Source organism: Acinonyx jubatus, chromosome D1, assembly GCF_027475565.1.
Source record: "Acinonyx jubatus isolate Ajub_Pintada_27869175 chromosome D1, VMU_Ajub_asm_v1.0, whole genome shotgun sequence".
Lineage (NCBI taxonomy): Eukaryota > Metazoa > Chordata > Mammalia > Carnivora > Felidae > Acinonyx > Acinonyx jubatus.
Window position 1 is genome coordinate 56081262 of NC_069390.1, and position 22327 is coordinate 56103588.

At 41.4% G+C, this 22327-nt stretch overlaps 1 protein-coding gene across 1 annotated transcript in view; it reads left to right on the top strand.

Annotated features, from left to right (window-relative positions):
- The first annotated feature begins 227 nt into the window (after nucleotides 1–227).
- The window catches only part of MRPL48 (mitochondrial ribosomal protein L48), a 66980-nt gene continuing 44880 nt past the window's right edge, over nucleotides 228–22327 (top strand). The window contains exons 1-2 of the mRNA XM_053202534.1: nucleotides 228–371; nucleotides 14914–15132. Of these exons, the coding sequence (XP_053058509.1) occupies nucleotides 228–371; nucleotides 14914–15132 (363 nt within the window). The remainder of the gene's footprint in view (nucleotides 372–14913; nucleotides 15133–22327) is intronic.

Below are 22327 nucleotides of genomic sequence, written 5' to 3' on the forward strand. Positions count from 1 at the left end.
AAGGCTTCATGATGACATCATCTCTAGAAAACTAAAACCCACCGGCCTCCAGGCAACTGGAGGCAGTGCGGGAGCCGTGAGCACTTCATACAAGCGCCTAGCTCCCAAGCGATCAATCAACTCTTTCCTTTGGGTCCCCAAAGCGCGCGGCGGAGAAACACTGGGAGAGTACGGCGATAGTGGATAGAGCCAACGGCCCCACCCTCCTCCGCCCCGCCACTCTCAGCATGGCTGCCCCTGTGGAAGTGGGCGAGAGAGCGGCACACCTCTCTCGGGCCCCAAAGGGGCGGGCCCCGGAAACCAAAGGGCTTCAGCGGACCAGTGGGGAGAGACAAGGGGCCGGAACTAGCGAGGGCGTCGGCTGCAGGGCAGTGAGGGATGCGGGGGGAGGGGGGAGTGGTTCTTGGGCCAGGCTGGACTTGAGCGCGTGTTGTGGTTGCCACGTTATCCCCAGCTTTTGCTGCTGGATTTTGCCCTGTTGGATGCCACCGTCAGAGCTTCCGGTTTGAATTCCAGCTGAGTTGATCAGTCTCCACCCTATTCAGTGCTTGTCCCTCCCCTGCAAAGCCAGCCCTACTCAAAGCCCAGCTGTCCCCTCCCACTCCTTTAAGATGACTCATCTCAACATCTCATCTCTGAGACAAATTGACGACTCCAGGTGTGGCCTGACGCTTTTTAACTTAAAACAATTTTTTCCTGATTGTAAAAATATACGCATAATTTAAAAGATTGTGATAAAACAAAAATGGTTTATTACTCCACCAACCAAACTCGATCAAGATTACAGTTTGTCATTCTATCTTTTTTTGTTCAACTGTGTATCTGTTTTAACACAATTGGGACAATGCTGCATAAAATTATCTATTGTTGTTACATACTATTTTTCTTTGTCATTTTAATTATATGCATAGTATAAACTATTCCATGGATGAATGAGCCATAATTTTCATATTCCCCCAATGAGCTTTTTACATTTTTTTAAATATTTATTTTTGAGAGAGAGAGAGAAAGTGTGAGCAGGGAGGGGCAAAGAGAGAGGGAGACAGAATCCTAAACATGCTCCAGGCTCTGAGCTGTCAGCACATAGCCCAATGTGAGGCTCAAACTCATGAACCACGAGATGATGACCTGAGTCCAAGTCCCGCCAAGTCACAACTGACTGAGCCACCCAGGCACTCCTTCCCCAATGGCTTTTTAAACACTTGGAACTTTAAGTGAATAGTCAGTTGGAGGTGGGGCAGGTAGAGGAGAGATAGCTAAGAGCTGGGCTATTCCCTAACTTCATCCTCCACAAGATGTAAGTTCCACAAGAATTAGATTTTAGAGCGTTCAGAGATGTTACAGTCTTAGGGTTCTAGAATATTACAGTCTTGAGAAACTCAGAACCATTAAATCTCAGAGTGGTAAGAGTGCTGAAGAAACAAATCCAAACTTTCACCAAGGCAGAAGTATCCAGAGTTGGAAGGCCTGGCTTCCTCTTAGCCAGACTTGAATCATTTATTCACTTGGACTAAGCCTTAGTTTCTTTATCTATAAAATGGAAATAACAACCACAGAATTTTTCTTTAACTGGTTATAGTCTACTATGGCAGAATAAAGGAATCCATGGTCATTAGAGATGGAAGGACTTTAGGAATATGTGTGTGTGTGTGTGTGTGTGTGTGTGTGTGTGTGTGTCTGTATAGTGTATTTATTGTATTATATGTATAACAATGGATAAAAAGGAACCACTTCTAGATAAAGAAGAAAGCAAGAGTTTGGGAGGGTAGCCCCATTCACTTGGCCTTTTCCTCATCTGAGAGCTTCTAATACATCACCCTCCTTTTATAGATTTCAGTACGTAGATTTGGGTACAGATTTGAGGTGTATACAGTGGAAATGACTTTCTCCATGTCACATACTGGTAGTTTTTCTTAATTTTTATCTATTTTTGGAAGAGAGAGAGACAGAGGATCTGAAGCAGGCTCTGCGCTGACAGCCCGGAGCCTGATGCGGGGCTCGAACTTACATACTGTGAGATCATGACCTGAGCTGAAGTCGGACACTTAACCACCTGAGCCACCCAGGCACCCCTAGTTTTTCATGATCTCCAGTTCTTTCCCTGAACATGAACTATTTCCTAAAACATAAGAATGTGTATAAAAGACTGAGATTGCAGGAATAAAAGCATTAACACCAAAGGAAAAATAGGTTACAGACATGAACAGGCAATTCACAAAGGAAATACAGTTGAATAACAAAGCGTGGAGGAAAGGTTCAACCATACTAAAAACCGAAAAAGAAAGCATGATTTATGAACAACCAATTCTCAAAGATTTAATTTTATTGAGATATAACTGATATATAACATTATATTAGTTTCAGATACATAACATAATGATTCAATATATGTATATATTGTGAAATGATCACCATAATAAGTTTAGTTAGCATCCATCACCACACCTAATTATAAATTTTTTTCCTTGTGATGAGAACTTTTAAGATATACTCTCTTAGCAACTTTCAGATATACCAAAAGCATTATTAACTAGAGTTAATACATTACATTACATTACAACTCTAGGACTTACTTATTTTGTAACTGGAGTGTATTTTTTTATGTTTATTTATATATTTTGAGTGTGTGTGTGTGTGTGTGCACGCTCTTGCACTAGTGGGGGAAGGGCAGAGAGAGGAAGAGAGAGAATCCCAAGCAGGCTCTATGCTATCAGCAGATCAGCGAATGGGCACCCCCATTCACAAAGATTTTTGATATACTTCCACAAAGTATACATTCACAAATATTTTTGATTTTTACTTACCAAATTTGGAAAGTTTTCAAATACATTAATATTCAATGCTTGTGAAGATGTGGCAAAAACAGGATTTGGTGCCTCTGAAATAAAGTTTGGCAAAATGCATCAAAAGTCTCAAAATGAATCTGTCTAGAACTAATTCTGCTTATCATGATAGCTATCATAAGAAAGTAATCTTAAATATGAAGATTTAGTATAATCTGCAGTACTGGGGCACCTGGGTGACACGGTTAAACTTAAACATCCAACTCTTGATTTTGGCTCAGGTCATGATCTCATGGTTCCTGGGATCAACCCCTGCATAGGGCTCTGTCAGCATGGAGCCTGCTTGGGATTCTCTCTCTCCCTCTCTCTCTCTGCCTCTCCCCCTGTTTGCACACGCGTGTGTGTGCATGTGTGCACTCTCTCTCAAAATAAGTAAATAAACTTAAATAATAATGATAACGATCTGCAGTATTGAAAGTAAACAATTTAGGATCCAAGGATACATTTTTTTTAAAGATATGCATTTTCTTTTTTTTTTTTAAGTTTATTCATTCATTTTGAGAGAGACAGTGCAAGTGGGGGAGGGGCAGAGAGAGGTGAACAGAGGATCTGAAGCAGTCTCTGTGCTGACAGCAGACAGCCCCATTTGGGGCTCCAACTCACAAACCATGAGACCATGACCTGAGCCGAAGTCAAAGGTTTAATTGACTGAGCTACCCAGGTGCCCCTCTAATGATACATTTTTTTAAGTTTGTTTATTTATTTTGAGAGAGAGAGAGAGAGAGAGAGAGAGACACGGGAGGGGGAGGGAGTGAGGGAGTGAGGAAGGAGAAGGGGCAGAGAGAGAGAGAGAGGGAGAGAAAAAGAATCCCAAGCAGGCCCAGCACTGTGAGGGAGGAGCCCAATGGGGGTCTTGACTCACAAACATAAGATCATGACCCTAGCTCAGCCTAAGTTAGAGCCTTAACTGACTGAGCCACCCATTTGCCCCTCTAATGATACATTTTTATAATTGAATATTATGCAGCTACAAAGTGATATTTGGAATGAGTTTTCAATTTTAATTTTTTTTTGAATTTTACTTATTTATTCTTTAATGTTTATTTATTTTTGAGAGAGAGAGCATGAGCAGGGGATGGGCCGGGGGGTGGGGGGGAAGGACAGAGGATCTGAAGCAGGTTCTGTGCTGACAGAGGTGGGCCTGATGAGCTTGAACTCACAAACTTTGACATCATGGCCTGAACCAAAGTCAGACGCTCAACTGACTGAGCCTTGCAGGAGCCCCTTTAGGATTTTATTTTTAAGTAATCTTTACACTCAACATGGGACTCAAAGTCAACCCCAGGATCAAGAGTCCCATGCTCCACTGTCTGAGCCAGCTAGGTGCCCCTGCAATAGTTTTTTTTTTTTTAATATATTTTTAATGTTTATTTTTATTTTTGACAGAGAGAGACAGAGCATTAGTGGGGGAGGGGCAGAGAGAGAGGGAGACACAGAATCGGAAGCAGGTTCCAGGCCCCTCCGAGCTGTCAGCACTGAGCCCGATGGGGGCTCGAAATCACAGATTGTGAGATCATGACCTGAGCTGAGGTCGGACACTCAACCGACTGAGCCACCCAGGCACCCCATGAATTTTTAATAACCTAGGGAAAATGTTTATGTCATAATGTACTGGAAACAAAACTGCCCCTAAAATTGTATGAGGACTGTGTTAAAACTATTTTTTAAAGACATGGATAAAAGAAAAATACAATAAAATGTTAAGATATCAGCTATCTTTGGGTAGTGTAGATTAAAAAAAATTTTTCTTTTCTGTCTTCTCCAAATGCTTTACAGTAAGTATGCCCCACCCCTACCCTTTTTAAGAAAAGGCTCTCAAAGGCTCAAGGAAGTGTAGATTATTATAAGAACCATTTACATTTTGATTAGCAAACCTTGGAGACAAAGGTGTTAAAGTTCTACAGCAAGCTCAATTTTTGTCCACAAGTATTTTTGGGGGTGCCTCTGATGTGTAAATGCTATAAAGATGCTGGGAGAAACACATGCTGAATCAGACAAGGATTCTAAATCAGGCAGCATGGTCTGGTAGTCAGACACACAAAAAAATCTGTAAAAGCTATAAAATAGATAATAAAGTCCATAAAGAGAGTATAGGAAAATATGTTGCACAGTTATCAGTGTAGTAGGAGTAATGGGTATGTAACAGAAGTGGTTAGAATGGTAAATTGGAGAAGCACTTGGGTGGTTCAGTTGGTTAAGCGTCTGACTCTTGATTTTGGCTCAGGTCATGATCTCACAGTTTTTGGACTCTGCCCAGCCTGCTTAGAATTCTCTCTCCCTCTCTGTCTGCCCTTCCTCTGCTTGTTCTCTCTCTGTCTCAAAAATAAATAAATTAAAAAATTTTTTTAATGTTTATTTTTTTTAATGTTTATTTATTTTTGAGACAGAGAGACAGAGCATGAACGGGGGAGGGTCAGAGAGAGAGGGACACAGAATCCGAAGCAGGATCCAGGCTCTGAGCTGTCAGCACAGAGCCCGACGTGGGGCTCCAACTCACAGACTGTGAGATCATGACCTGAGCCGAAGTCGGCCGCTTAACCGACTGAGCCACCCAGGCGCCCCTGTAATATTTATTTTTGAGACAGAGACAGAGCATGAACGGGGGAGGGTCAGAGAGAGGGGGACACAGAATCCAAAGCAGGATCCAGGCTCTGAGCTGTCAGCACAGAGCCTGACGCGGGGCTCGAACTCACAGACCGGGAGATCATGACCTGAGCCAAAGTCGGATGCTCAACCGACTGAGCCACCTAGGCGCCCCTTAAAATAAAGAAAGAAAGAAAGAAAGAATAGTAAATTGGAGATGAATCATGAGAGCAATGAATGCCAAGGTAAGGAGTGTGTTGTTAAATTAGAGAACTGTAAGGAGCTATTGAAAATTTTGTTTGATTTATTTTGTTTGTTTAAATTTTTTCTTTTAATGTTTATTTACTTTTGAGTGAGAGAGACAGAGCATGAGTGGGAGAGGGGGAGGGGCAGGGAGGGAGACAGACTCTGAAGCAGGCCCCAGGCCCTGAGCTGTCCAGCCCAATGCAGGGCTCGAGCCCAGGACCCATGAGATCGTGACCTGAGCTGAAGTCAGATGCTTAATCAACTGAGCCACTCAGGCACCCCATTTTTATTTTGTTAAATCATAATCTCCATTATATGTGCTTCAAATGACTGCTTTTGGAAATGAACTGGGGTGGGGATGAGACTGAAGGTTTGCAGATCTATGAGAAGGCCAGCACAATAATTCAGGTAGAAGACTGTGAAAGTGGACCTTGGGCAGTATGGAGGTAAAGAAAATGAGCATTCAAATAAAGATAGAGGATAGCTGGAGATGAAAGTTAGAAACTCCTATCTCAGTAGTTCAAGGAGGTAGTATTATTCTATGAGGAATTTATTTCAAAATCTGCCTCCACACCATGATCGTGTAAAATCTGCACCTGTGTCTCCTCATCCCAAGCTACCAGGCAGAAGAATTGCGCTAGAGGTTATAAATAGTTTGCTAGAGTGAAATTATGTTCTTTCTGTTTTTTGTTTTGTTTTGTTTTGTTTTTCAGTATACATTTGGTATCTGGTGCAAGGTACAGAAGGAGGGGAGGAGGATGGCCTCTCAGGTGTCCAAGTATCCTAGTGGCCTTGTGCTGTCTGAGCTTTGTGCACCAGGTACTCTCCCAGTATCCCTGTGCTAGAGGCTGGGCTGGACTAACCTGAGCACAGGTTCTGGGTTTCTGGAAGGATTGACTGAGTTGCACACCTAGCTGCCTAATAAATGGTTCTTTGTACCCTTCCTTCTTACAGCCTTCTATGATCTCACTAATCACTCGAGCTTCCCTCTTGCAGCCTCTTTCATCATCCTTTCTCCCTTTCTCCAGGGTTAGGTAATCCCTTCTCACTGGGCCTAGCCCTGCACAAGCAGAAAATTCCTGGTAAAGTGTAGGCTGGTGAGTCAGCATCATTCCCTTCCGGCTTTCCTTCTGGTAGCCAGCTCTCTTTCGCTTCTGGCCTTTTATCTTTTGATTTTTTCTTGTAAGTATGATTTTCTTTGTACCAAAACCATTCCAAAGAATAGAAGCTGAGAAGTTCTACCGAAGCTAAAATAGTTCTCAATTGGAGGTAGCTTAATGCATATATTTTTACTTTAGCCATAAACTAGAGCTATTTGGCAATGTTGGGAAATTTTTTATAAGAGGTACCATAGAATTATTACTTTAAAGGAAGTTTAATCTGAGATCAAACATATTCTTCAAAAGGGCCTCCCTTTATTCTCTCTTCTTCCCTAAGGCTTTCTCTGATGTGGCTGTGCTGAGGACTGGAGCAGGGTTTTTTTAAAGCTTTTATAGAGGGGGTACCTGGGTAGCTCAGTTGGTAAAGTGTCCGACTTCGGCTCAGGTCACGATCTCACGGTTCACGAGTTCAAGTCCCATGTCACGCTCTGTGATGACAGCTCAGAGCCTGGAGCCTGCTTTGGATTCTATGTCTCCTTCTCTCTCTGTCCCTCCCCTGCTCACGCTCTGTCTCTGTCTCTCTCTCAAAAATAAATAAACATTAAAAAGAAATTAGGCTTTTACAGAAGGTTGACTTGTAAAAATAAAGCCAGAAAGGCAAAGTTCCTCCATGTTTTTTTGGTGTTGCAAGATCTTGGAGAAATCTAAACTCCATAATTATCACTAAGAACTTTTAAATATTCTTTCATTCATTACTTCATTCAATATTTGTTGGAGCCTCATTATGTTCTATGACCTGTGCTAAATTATTGGGATACGAAGAAAAATGAAGAATACTCCTTTAAGAATACACTGCTCAGGACTAAGTATGAGATAAAGTTGGGGCTCCTGGCTGGCTCAGTTGGTAGAGCACGTGACTCTTGATCTCAGGGTTGTGAGTTCCTGCCCCACACTGGGTGTAGAGATTACTTAAAAAAAATCTTAAAAAAAAAAAAGATAAAGTGGACAAATATTAGGAAACCTCTGTCTGGAGCGGGAGGGGAATTTACAAGGCTAAAGAAGTTGGTGCTTCAGTGCACTTAGCCTCCATTCTTATCTGGGAAAAGACCTCACTGTGAGTCCCTCAGTAAAGTTGCTTGTGGCCCAAATTCATGTGTACTGTATAGACACCAGTTCACCAAGTGTTTTTTGAGACTGGCAATGGGAGGATCTCAGCACTTGTAGTTTGCTTTTGGTGTTGGTGTTGTTGACCATTAGAAGCAACATCCAGAGCTAGAAATATATTGTCATTACCCTGTTTTTTGCCACGTCCAAGTTGTTTAAGCTTAAGCAAGCCACCTATCTTCTTCCTTTTGGTTTTTTATCTACAAAGTGAGAAAACTCACCTATCGTAACTTTGATAAAATTGCATAATGTTCATGTAAGTTGTTTGAAAAGTACAAAACAATAAACACAATAATATCTGTGTTAATCTTTTAGGTGAAAAAAATTACTCCTTTAAAAATGCTCACAATGCAAATAGTGTGTTGAGAGAAAGTGACCTCGATGTGGGGGAGGGGCAGAGAGAGAGAGGAGAGAGAGAGAATCCCAAGCAGGCTCCATGCTGACCATGCAGACCCCAATGTGGGACTTGATCTCACAAACCTGAAAGATCATGACCTGAGCATAAACCAAGAATTGGAGGCTTAACTGACTGAGCCACCCAGGTGCCCCAATAATTTTTTAAAGTTTGTTTGTTTGTTTATTTATTATTTATTTTGAGAGGGAGAAAGAGAGAGAGAGCAGGGGAGAGGCAGAGAGAGAGGGAGAGAGAGAATCTCAAACAGGCTCTGTGCTATCAGCACAGAGCCCAAGGCAGGGCTTGAATTCAGGAACCATGAGATCATGACCCCAGCTGGGAGGATCAGTCAGATGCTTAACCAACTGAGCTACCTAGGCACCTCGCCCCAATAATTTTTTTTAAGTTTATTTATTTATTTTGAAAGAGAGAGCATGCACAGGGAACGGCCTAGAGAGAGAGAGGGAGAGAGAGAATCCCAAGCAGGCTCCACAAACACAGAGCCGGATGCAGGGCTTGATCCCACAAACCTTGAGATCATGACCTGAGCTAAAATCAAGCATCGGATGCTCAACCAACTGAACCACCCAGGTGCCCTGTAATCATTTTTTAAAGTTAAGTGATCACAAATTACTATTTGGTTCTGTTATCCTTAGCCCTACTATCTTAGCTGCCTCTCTTATAATATCCACTCATCATGAAGGCAAAACTATCCAGAACATGGACCCAAAAGGATTTATTTCAGGCAACCTTTACCAGTGGCATTCAAATGTTCTACCCCTTTTATTCTGTTTCTCCCACTGGGGAGGTCAGGAGGAATTTGGTGAGCCTCAATCTATTTCCCACTCTAGGATGATGGCCCAAGGAGCTTCAGGAAATAAAGAGGGGGTGGCAGCAGGTCACATGCCAGGGAGAATGTTTCTTTATATACACATTTCAGTTAAACTTGAAGTCCCTGAAACATTCACTAGTCTCTCTTTTTCAAAATCACACCATGAGTGGGGCACCCAGCTTGGCTCAATTGGTAGAGGGTGCAACTCTTGATCTCCAGGTCATGAGTGCAAGCCCCACATTGAGTGTGGAGCCTACTTAAAATAATAATAATAATAATAATAATAATAATAATAATAATAATATTATCAACAATAATAATAATAACAAATCACACAGTGGGTAAATGATGGAAGCAGGGTTGGATCTGAGCCCATATTCTCTGCACATTCTCCCATCTTTATGTGTCTACTATGCCACTTATGGATGTACAGACAAGAATGATGTCATAGAGGTAGGAGAAAAAAGAGAAAGAAGAATAGGAAGCTTTCATTTCAGTTCACCAGATTCATCTTACTATGGGCCAGGCCCTGGACTAGATGTCGGAGATACATAGATGAATAAGGTACATCCTTTACCTTGGGCAGCTCATAGTCTGTAGGAGGATAAAGCAAGAAAGCAGGAGCCTTGGTACCTGGAAAGTTGGCCTGTGTTGAGCTATCTTGGTTTCTCTAAGGGAGTCTTAGTTTTTAGAGGCTAGAGACAAAATAAGCCAGAGAAATTACAGAATATCTGGAGATACAAGGATTTCTGGCCACATCTGTATGAAAGTGTCTTTCTGGCAAACTCAGCAAGCTCATATTCCTTTATAACACATGACATCATCAACTGAGCTTGGAAACAATAATATCCATTCCAACACATTAATAGATATTGCTGCTATGGTGTCTTTACATCCCTATGTGCTGATTTCACCTTCCTTTCGGGTCCTAGATTCCTGACCTTTTAAAGTATTCTAGTTGTCTTGAAAAATCCTTGTGCTTTGCCAACAGAATTAATTGTCCCTTTCTTCCTTCTTATCCCTCTTCCCCTCAGCTTTCTGCCTCCTCAGAGTGTATGAACAGTACAAAGATAGGTTTTGTATCTTACCAGGTTACATTTGCCTGGCCTAGACAAGGAAAGAAACTCTTTGGCCTAGCCAATCTGCCCTTTTGGAAACCTATAGTCACCATCCGGTGGAACAGAAGGAGCACAGGTGCTGAAATCAGGTAGGTCATCACCTGCAGTGTGACTTATGTTAACTAGGTAACTTCTTTGTTTCTTTGTTCCTCATCTATGAAACGAGTGAGTGATTCTCAACTTCACACAGGCATTGGGGGAGTTGAATGAACCTATATACCTAGAAAGACCTGACCTGGCACAAACTAAGAACTCAATAGTTTTGTTTTGTTTTGTTTTTTCTAAAATCTCAACAGCTTTTAGATACCCCATGCAGGCAAAAGACAAAACAAAACAAAAAAAACAGTCACTGTGGTGGAGGAGGGATGACTTATCTGCTATTTCTCCAGGCAGAATTAATTGCCATCTCTGTGTGGTCCCAATATTTTGCACATAATTCTGCTATTTCATTTACTATACTATATATTAATTATTTGTTACTATCTCCTCCACATATTAAATTGTGAGTCCTCAAGAACTGAGCTCCTATCTGATTAATTTATTCTAGTGGCTAGCACAAGACATGGAGATCTGACTTCTAGCCTTGATTTAAAAGCTGATTGAGGGGTGCCCGCTGGCTCATTCGGCAGACCATGCAACGCTCGATCTTGGGGTTGTGAGTTTGAGCCTGATGTTGGGTTTAGAGATTACTAAAAGAAGTAAACTTAAAAAAAAAATAGGTAAAAGCTGATTGACTCTAAGTGAGGCTTTCTGACATTCAATTGCTTCATAATAATTTTTTAATGTTTATTTTATTTTTGACAGAGAGAGACAGAGCATGAGTGAGGGAGGGGCAGAGAGAGAGGGAGACACACAATCCAAAGCAGGCTCCAAGGCTCTGAGCTGTCAGCACAGAGCCTGACACGGGGCTCGAACTCACAGACCGCGACATCATGACCTGAGCCGAAGTCAGACACTCAACTGACTAAGCCACCCAGGCACCCTGTTTGCTTCATAATAATTGATAACTGCCTTCTATTAAGTGACCACTATGTGCAATGCTGTATGCTCAGAGCATCACTTAACTATGAATTTGTCCCTTTAGATGATCTCTTAGCAACTCTGCCCCTAAGAGATTAAGGGCTACCTTTGGGGGGCATAGATTTACCTACATAGCCCTTTGCAGCTCCTTGGAATTTCATCATAGGATAAATTGATAAAACAATAGGTTAAGGGATCTTGACAGGGTTTCTGACACCAAAGCAAACTCCCTATCACTGAAGCCCCATTCATATTTACCAGGTTTTACATCTTTTCCTTGTTAAGGAAAACAATAACAACAAAATCAGTAGCAGCAATAATAACAGCAACAATAAAAATAATTGCATATTTATTATTTCACTTGACGTTGACTTTATGTGACCATGTACTCCCTTCATACACAGAGTTTATGTGCATATCTCTGTAGTTAGAATCCCTTATTGCTTTATAATTGTTTATAATTTGACTTCCCTACTGATCTCTACCAGCCACTTAAAAAATTATAAATATTTAGGGTGTGCAATATGTTGATTTAATATATATACATAATGAAATGATTATTGTGGTTCAACTAGTTAACATACCATTTCCTCATATAGTTATCTTTTGTGATGAGGGCACCTAAAATTTACTCTCTTAGCATATTTGCAGTATTCAATACAGTATTATTAATTATAGTTATCATGTAGTACTTTAGATCTCTAAACTTAATTTATCCTGCGTAACTGGAACTTTGTACCCTTTGATCAACATTTCTCCATTCTGCCCCCCCCCCCCCCCCGGTCCTGCTCAAGCCTCTGGTAACCACCATTCTCTACTCTGCTTCTATGAGTCCAACTATTTTAAATTCCAAGTATAAGTGAGATAATGGAGTATCTGTCTTTCTGTGCCCATCTTATTTCATTCAGCATAATATCCTCCAGTTTCATCTACGTTTTAACAAATGACAGGATTTCCTTCTTTTGAAAGGCTGGTATAATATTTCATTATATATTTGCTATTTATACTGTTTTCCATTGTGGATATACCAATTTACGTTCTCACCAACAGTGTGCGAGGGTTTCCTTTTCTCCACATCCTTGCCGAAAGTTAGCTTTTGTCTTTTTGATAATAGCCATTCTAACAGGTGTGAGATAAGATCTCATTGTGGTTTTGTTTTGCATTTCCCTGATGAGTAGTGATGTTCAGCATCTTTTTACGTACTGTTGGCCATTTGTGTGTCTCCTTCTGAGAAATGTCTATTCCTCTGCCCATTTAAAAAATTCTTGATTTATAATTGACATACCATGTTATATTAGTTTCAAGTGTACAACATATATATTGATTTAACACTTCTATGTACTACTCAGTGGTCACTATGATAAGTGTAGTTACCATCTGTCACCATACAAGGTTATTACGATATTATTGCCTGTGTTCCCTATGCTGTATTTTTCATCTCTGTGACCTATTTTATAACTTAAGTTGGTACCTGTTAATCCTCTTCATCTATTTTGCCCACCCCCACCCATCTCCCCTCTGGACCACTGATTCGTTCTCTGTATTTAAGAATCTGTTTATTTTGGTTTTTAGATTCTACAGATAAGTGAAGTCATATGGTAATTGTCTTTCTCTTTCTGACCTATTTCACTTAGCATATCCTCTAGGCCCATCCATGTTGTGGCAATTGCCTTTGTCCATTTATTTTTTTTTATTTTTTAATTTTTTAAAATTTTTTTAAATTACATTTCTTTATTTTTGAGAGGTAGAGAGGGACAGAGCGTGAATGGGGTAGGGGCAGAGAGAGAGGGAGACACAGAATCCAAAGCAGGCTCCAGGCTCTGAGCTGTCAGCACAGAGCCTGATGTAGGGTTCGAACTCACAAACTGTGAGATCATGACCTGAGCTGAAGTCGGATGCTTAACCGACTGAGCTACCCAGGCGCCCCCTGCCTTTGTCCATTTAAAATAGAGTGCCAATGAGAAAAAATGAAATATGGCCTTTTGTAGCAACATGGATGGAACTGGAGAGTGTGATGCTTAGTGAAATAAGCCATCCAGAGAAAGACAGATACCATATGGTTTCACTCTTATGTGGATCCTGAGAAACTTAACAGAAACCCATGGGGGAGGGGAAGGAAAAAAAAAAAAGAGGTTAGAGTGGGAGAGAGCCAAAGCATAAGAGACTGTTAAAAACTGAGAACAAACTGAGGGTTGATGGGGGTGGGAGGGAGGGGAGGGTGGGTGATGGGTATTGAGGAGGGCACCTTTTGGGATGAGCACTGGGTGTTGTATGGAAACCAATTTGACAATAAATTTCATATATTAAAAAAAAAAATAAAAAAAATAAAAGAGAGTGCCATTGGGGTGCCTGGGTGGCTCAGTCGGTTGAGTGTTGGTTCTTGATTTTGGCTGAGGTCATGATCTCATGGTTCATGGGTTCAAGACCCACATCCAGTTGTGCCCTGACAGCACTGAGCCTGCTTGGGATTCCCCCTCTCCCTCTCTTTCTGTCCCTCCCCTGCTCGAGCACGTGCATGCATGCTCTCTCTCTCTCTCTCTCAAAATAAATAAGTAAACTTAAAAAAAAATTTGAGTGCTATTGAGTTGAATTCCTTATATACTTTGGGTTTTAACCCCTTAGCAGAGGTATGGTTTGCAGATGTTTTCTCCCATTCTGTAGGTTGTCTTTTCACTCTGTTGATTGTTTCCTTTGCTGCACAGAAGCTTTTTAGTTTGATGAAATTCCCTATGAGCTACTTAAGTTCAGGGACCATGTAATATTCATCTCTGTATTCCCAAGATTCAATAAAAGGACTGGCACTATGTTATGATAAGTAAATGGTTAATGTGTGTAAAGTAAATGAATATGCAGTGTCATCATTATCTCATGTGAGAAGGCTTATATAAGAGGGAAAACACTTTGCATAAGGAGACTGAGTTTGAAACTCAGCTCTGCTTCAGTTGGTTGGCCTGGAAGAAGTCTCTTAACCTCTTGGAATATCCTTATATCTAAAATCAAGTGATAATATTTCACTAACAGGCTTGTGGGGAATAAATTAAGTGATGCTCTGAGCACAATGCATTGCACATAATTGTCACTCAGTAGAAAGTAGTTATTATCGGGGTACCTGGGTGGCTCACCCAGTTGAGCATAGGCTCAGGTCATGATCTCACGGTTCATGGGTTCCAGTCCCAAGTAGGGCTCTAGAAGCCTGGAACCTGCTTCGGATTCTGTGTCTCCCTCTCACTGACCCTCCCCTGCTTGTGCTCTCTCTCTCAAAAATAAATAAACACTAAAAAATTTTTTTTAAGTAATAAAAAAAGAAAGTTATTATCAATTATTAATTACAAGGCAACTGAACGTCAGAAAAACTCGCTTAGGGCCAATCAGCTTTTAAATCAATGTTAGAAGTCAGTTCTCCATGTCCTGTGCTAGCCACTGGAATGAATTAATCATACAGGATCTCAGTCCTTGAGGAACTCACAAATATGTGAAAGAGACAGTAACAATTAATACATTGTATGTTGGATGAAATATCAGAATTGTGTGCAAAACACTGGGACAACACAGATGTGGCAATGAATTCTGCCTGGAAAAATTGCAGTGAAGGTGACATTTAAGCCGTGGTTAGGGCAGTCTTGAAGGGATTTCTAGATACGGAGTCTCAGAAGCTACCGGAACCAAGGTGCTGCAGGGATTGAATGTGTCTCGGTCGGATATTGTTACTGGACCCAGGCGAGGTGTTCCGTCAGTGTTTCCAGACGCCGGGAGATCGCTGCAGCTTGGGCGGGTCTTCAGCTTGCACAACTACCGGCCGCAGCAGCAAAGGATGAACGGAGCTCTAGAAAAGGTAGGTTCCACGCACGCTGGGCGCGGCGGAGGTGGTGGGGAGCCTAGAGGTGGGTGGTGGCCGCCTGGCTATCGCGGCCTTTGCAGACATCCGGGTATGAAACACTGGCGAGAACAAGGTTCTCCCGGCAGCACCCGCGGCTCCTTGCGGTCAAAGGGTTGTGTTTCATCCACTCCTTCCCGGGCGAACACAGCTGCGATTACCCGTGGGCCACGCCCCCTCCGCTAGCCACGCCCCCTCCGCTAGCCACCCTCGCCACCCATTGGCCTGGAAAGGGAAGAGCCGCACGGTGGAAAACGCTTAGAGATTGTCGGAAACCTATGCTCGTTCCGACAATGTCTGTGACCTTGAGCAGGTCATTTTTATTTTTGCGTTAAGTAATCAACTTCCAGAGTGTTTTAACTTGGTGACCTGATTAGGATGTGAGGCTACTTGACGATAAGAAAAGGATAATAAGCTAAAATTTTACGTAACAACACCCTATTTAAATGACTTCAGTAAAACCGTCTGAATCACGGTAAAGGCAGTCCTTGGTCTTCTCTTGCCCTTTTAACAGACGAACAGATTACAGGTGTGTTGTTTTAGATATATCATGATGCTTAGAATGATGTCTTACTTTTAGCAATTTTTGTTAAAATTGTATTTTGGCCGTTAATTGTAGAGATTATGTCTCCATGATGTACAGATCAGCATGATCTTTGCTGTTCATGGATCTACCAGTAGGTATCTTCGGGTGGGCCCTGAATGTCTTTAGGCTTGTTTCCTTAATGGTGCACACCTTGCTTCTTTATGAAATAACTCACTGATGTTCACCTCAGCCTAATTGTGAGAATTTGGCCAGATCTGGTGAAAGGATAATAGAAAAAAAGCAGGAAGTTTCAAAATTCCATTGTTAAAGATAGTCAGATTGGTGACTCTGTGCTCCTGCTGTATTTCTTTTTATTCTGAGGACTGCTGAAAGGGAGGGATAATTTTTCAAGGAATACTGTTTTCTACCATTCTCTACTACAGGAGACCCCATGGAAGTCTGTCATTAGGGCATCACCTAAAGATTCAAGGGCAGATAGGACCTCTCCAAGTCTGATGCCACTGTTACCTTTCAGACACCTTTGTTCTTCCACTCTGCTCTATTGCTTTGGCCAGAGAGTCTTCACTTGGAGTGTCCTCACCTTCTCACCACCCATCCAAATGCTCCATCCCTCAGCACCCAGCTCAGGTCTCATCTTTTCCATAAAACCTTTCTGACCACACTGCCTAAAATGCCTCAACTAGCTAGTGTTATCTTTTGGCATCTAATCATATGTAGTCTTGTGACCATCTTTGTCTCAGCCTCTCTGGAAGTGTTAGTTAATACTTTACATTTATAAGGAAAAGCCATGCGACTTGCATCACACTCGGATTCTATCTCTTGTGAGGTATATGACCTTAGGTGGGTTGTTTGAACTCTCTGTGCTTCAGTTTCATATCTATAGAATGCAGATGATAATGCCCACCATATGGAATTGTTGTAAAGATTATACAAGATAATGTAAATAAGATTAGTTTGTAAGGTGTGAAGGAATATATGCAGGAATATTGATATTATTTCACAGTTTATATACTGCTTTCATTTGCATAATTTCATTTGATTTTCACAGTATTATGAGATAATCTTGGCAGGCACAACAAATCAGGAAATGGAAGCAAGCTACTGGCACAGTGTCTGGTACATAATAGTTCTCAAATATTCTACTGAATGCCTGAATGAATGAATGCTCTTTTTTAAAATAGGTCAACAGCCATTTAAGTGGTAGAGCTGAGACTGGAGCCAAGATTTTCTACCTCTCCTAAGACCCAACTACTTTTCCTTTTTCATTTCTCATTTCACAGATGAGGAGAACCAAAACCTTCCTTAACCTTCCCAGTCCTTTCCATCTTTGTGACCTGTACAGCCCATTACACTGCTCTCACATTGCAGTGTACTAAATAATTTGCATATCTCCTGCCTTCACTAGAAAGATTTGAGAGTAGGCAACTGTATTTTTTTTTTTAACGTTTATTTATTTTTGAGACAGAGAGAGACAGAGCATGAACGGGGGAGGGGCAGAGAGAGAGAGGGAGACACAGAATTGGAAGCAGGCTCCAGGCTCTGAGCCATCAGCCCAGAGCCCAACACGGGGCTCGAACTCACGGACTGTGAGATCGTGACCTCAGCTGAAGTCGGACGCTTAACCGACTGAGCCACCCAGGCGCCCCCAGCTGTATTTTCTTTATGTCTATATGTACCCAGCCCACAGTGTACTTGGCCTAAAGTAGCTCCTGATAAATATTGAGTGAATAAGTGACTGAACAAAAATTGACATTACATGCACGTAAATGGTAGAGCTGGGACTAGAACTTCAGACTCTTAGCTCAGTGTTCTTTCCTTAGGAGCCTGAGGAGTTTTTAGCTTACAGTCATCTCCCATTTTAGATGAGTGAAAAACCCTGCTTTAGTGGAATAAAACAGGGTGGGATTACATACCTCTTTGGGTCAATAGAAGTAGTAAGGAGAAGTAGTGTTAAGACCATAATGCTGATACTCATCAACCCCCAGAAAACATACTGATTGATCAAGATGTCAGGATGATGTCTGTGGAAGTCAGAACATACCAGGGAATGAGTAATGACTCACCTGCGGAGTTACTTTACACATAAAATGGATGGTCCTGGAATATCAGGCTTAGGTCTGAATGTCACTCACCCTGAGATTACTGTTCTTCCCTCTGGGATTACCATACCTCTGAACCACAGGATATGGTTAGGTGAGGTGTGGTGACCACAAAAGGTATGCCAGAAGGAGCAACCTTGGGTACTGATCTCATTGTAAGATGTTTTCAACTAAAAACATTGAAGTCTAATGTGGGGTAGAGTTCATGTAAACAAAGAGCAGTGAGGACTGAAGCAAATGACAAACCAACAGACATGAATTAGGAGGACATAAGATGTGACATAGGAGGGCACACGTTTCAGGGTGCCTAGAAAGGCAGGGAGTCCCAAAGCCCAGGAAAGTGGTCAGGAAGTTGGCTATTTTCTGGTTACTATTAGACTGTAAGCTCTTTAGGACAGGGATATTTTACTATTTTGTTCATGGTTTTCTCCTTAACACCTGTCACACACTAAAGTACATATTGTTTAATAAATGAGGAGCTGAACAATCACCACATCATCATCACTGCTACCAATTTGATCATTAACAATGTGCCTTGCACTTGCTAAGTCATTTTTATATATTATCTAATTTAATCGTATCAACAACTCTTATGAGGTAAATATTTTTATAACCTCTTTAAAGATAAGGAAATGAGGTTTGGATGGATTTATTAATTTAATCAGCAGATGTTTACTGACCACCCACAATGTGCCAGAGTATGGTAGGTGTTGGGATGTAGCAGTTTCCTGTCTTCATGGAGCTTATATTCTTAGCAAAATAGGCCAATTAAGCATATAACTACTTAATTAATTGTGATAAATGCCCCAAAAGAGATTCTGGGTGCTATGTGAGTGTATAACAGCAGGATCCAGGTACATCTGAGCAGTAAGGAAAGTTTTCTTGAGGATGTTACATGACTAAGACTTAAAGAATGCTAGAATTCAGACAGACAGAGTATGTGCAAAGGCCTTGAAATGAGAACACGTTTGGAGTTCCAGGGGGCCCAGAAGATATTGGGAATGAGAGAAGCAGTGGGACTTCAACCAAGGGAGAATGTGCAGAGAAATGTGGGGATGAGACTTGGGGAGATGTAGGGGATTGGACTTAAATTTCAGGTAACCACAGGTATTTTGAAACAGTTTAGCCCTGGAGGAAGGTAGGAAATTGGGCTTAATAAAGGTCAACTGTGGCCTAGAAGTACCATCCAGCAGTTATGGTGGAAGGCCAGACGTTTCTTTCTTTTTAAAAAAATTGAGATATCATTCATATACCATAATATTTGCCCTTTTAAGATGGACAATTGAGTGGTGTTTAGTATATTTACAGAGTTGTGCAGCTATCATCAAAATCTAATTCCAGAACATTTTCTTCTCTGCAAGAAGAAACTCTGTACCCATAAGCAGTCATTCCTCATTCACCCCTCTGCCCATCCGCATGTAATCACTGATCTGCTTTCTGTCTGTATAGATTTGTCTGTTCTGGTCTTTCATGTAAGTAAATCATAAGTATGCAGAGCCAAGTATATTTTTTAACATTTATTTATTTATTTATTTATTTATTTATTTATTTATTTGAGAGAGAGAGACAGAGAGTGTGCACATGCAAGCACGAGCAGGGGAGGGGCAGAGAGAGTGAGAGAATCCCAAGCAGTCTGTGCACCATCAGCACAGAGCCTGATGTGGGGCTTGAATTCATGAACCATGAGATCATGACCTGAGCTGAAACCAAGAATTAGATGCTTAACCAACTGAGCCGCCCAGGTGCCCGGAAGCAATGTATTTCTTCTTAAAAAAAAAAAAAAAAAAATTAATGTTTATTTTTGAGAGGCAGAGAGACAGAGCATGAGTAGGGAGGGGCAGAGAGAGAGGGAGACAGAATCTGAAGCATGCTCCAGGCTCTGAACCGGCAGCATGGAGCCTGATGCAGGGCTTGAACCCACAAACTGAGAAATGATTTGAGCCACAGTTGGACACTTAACCGACTGAGCCACCCAAGCGCCCCAGAGGCCAAATATTTCTTAAGTGACTTGCCAAAGATCAGACAGCTAGCTATTAAAATGGAAGTTTCAGTATTTAAACCCAGGTTTGTGTGAATCTATAATCTGTTCTCCTAATAGCCATAAAGACTCAGTGCAAAGATGGACTTGGACAGTCAACATATTAAACATATGAGGAAGAGACTTGGCCAAAGGGAAAACTACAAACAAAAGCAATTTTGAAAGAACTTAGGAAAAAGTTGGCCAGAACACCACTTGCCAGCTGTGTGCTTTAGGCACACGAATTCACCTTTCTGAGCTTTGGTTTCCTCACAGTTAAATGGGGGTAGAAATACCTACCTCACAGAATAGTTGTGAGGATTAAGGGAAATGATGTTTGGCATATAGCAGGTGCTCAGCGAATGGTGGGATTATTGATGCCATTATTATTAGCATATGAATTTCATACTAATATAAATTAGTATCATTCTTTTGAGAGGTAGTGTGGTAGAATGGAAGGCGTGGACTTTAGATTCACTCAGACTTGGGTTTGAATTCTTGGTGCCTCTTATCAAACCTATAACTTTGGGCAATTTTCCTAAACCTTTGGTTTTTCCTCTATAAAATGGATGCAATTATCTCAATTATGCCTCTATCAGGATTAGTGTAAAGATGAACTGAAATAGTATAAGCAAAGTGCTTACCACAGAGAAGGTACTCAATACGTGATGTAACTGCTACTTTAAATATTTGTTGATATAGAAATGTATTCTGTTAATATTTGTAAAACAACTTTCAGTTGCTTTCATGGGCCCCTGACTCACTGTTGTCACCACTCACCCTGGGGTTCTGGGTGTGTGAAGATACTCATTCCGTATAGATTTCTCCCCATGACTTCAGTTCTCTCTAGCTGCGCAGTCCCCTGGTTCTTGGCTCCTGAGCTCATGGCACAAGTATTTTTGTAACCCACTGCAGCAGCTGTGTCCTCATTCATTCATTCATTCACTAGCGTCACCACCTCCTCTCCCATTTGCTGTGGAGCTATTGCTGCTTTTCATTTGCTGATTGGGAGGGAGTGGGTATTTGTGGATACAGTCCCAAAATAGATTACTTTTGTTCTGATAAATAATGCCGAGCATTGAGCATCGAGCATCGCAGGGAAGAGGAATCACATTTCCCAGAGCTGAAAGGGAGAGTTCACGCTACAATTTGAATGTCTTCCAGAAAGTTGTCAACCCTTAATCCTGGCTTTTAGATAATTAAATCCTTTGCTTTTGTAGAGACTCAGAAATCTGAATGATTAAAGTGAGGAAAAATCAGTGTCCTCTAGATCTTTCTTCCCATCCAATTCTTCTGTATGAGGTAACCCACTTAATATATTTTCTTCACTCATTTCTATTCTGTTTGTCACGGTTGGTAGACCTTGGGCCTGGAGGAATCTTTTTTTTTTTTACGTTTATTTATTTTTGAGACAGAGAGAGACAGAGCATGAATGGGGGAGGGTCAGAGAGAGAGGGAGACACAGAATCCGAAACAGGCTGCAGGCTCTGAGCACAGAGCCCGATGCGGGGCTCGAACTCACGGACTGAGAGATAATGACCTGAGCCGAAGTCAGACGCCCAACCGACTGAGCCACCCAGGCACCCCGGGCCTGGAGGAATCTTAGACTAATCTGCTCCAGCTTCACAGAGGGGAAGTACTGGCCAAGGTGTGATGGCTGGTGGCTGGAGCTCCTGTCTCCCAAGGCTCCCCGTTGCCTACCTGCTTTTTATGTGGGCTAATATTAGGTTAAGCATATTGTGCACATAATTACAAAGTCTTCTAGTATCTGGTTTAATTGCAGTTTTAAGGATTGCCTATGCATTTTGCCTTTCCTTCCATCTATTCATATCCTTTCCAATCTTCATGACCTCACATTCTCTGAGAGACTTTTCCTAAATTTGATCACCCCAGCCCAATTTCTTAAGCTCTAACACATATGTAACAGGATATAGAATGGTGGGAAAATTATGGACTTTAGAGTCAGAGAATTCTAAGATCGTATGCTAGTTCTGATAGTGGCTGTTTGACTTTGGGTAGGTTACTTAACCTCCATTTCTTCAACTGTAAAATGAGGTAATAATACTTATTCTGATTCAGATGCATGGTAGGTACTCAACAAAACAGATGTGGGTGCTTAATAAATGGCATTCATTCACTTTCTAATCATTTATTTATTCACAAAAACAAACCTTGACTGAAAGTCTACCACGTGCCTGAGAAGAATACAACATGACCTCTGCCCCTGAGGAGCTCTTAGTTTAGCATAGTGGTGTATGGGTGAATCTTCTGGGGAGAATGTTCATGACTTTGAGCAGATTCTCAGTGTCTGTATCACCCCAAACGCTAAGAACTTCTCCTGGCCATCTCCACCTGAATTTCCTGCCAGAGGTCCTTATTATTCGTATCACCTATTTTGTCTTAAATCATATAATGCTTGTGGTATATTGCTTAGCTGTTTATTTTTATTTTATTTTATTTTTTAAGGCTTATTTATTTTTTAGAGAGAGA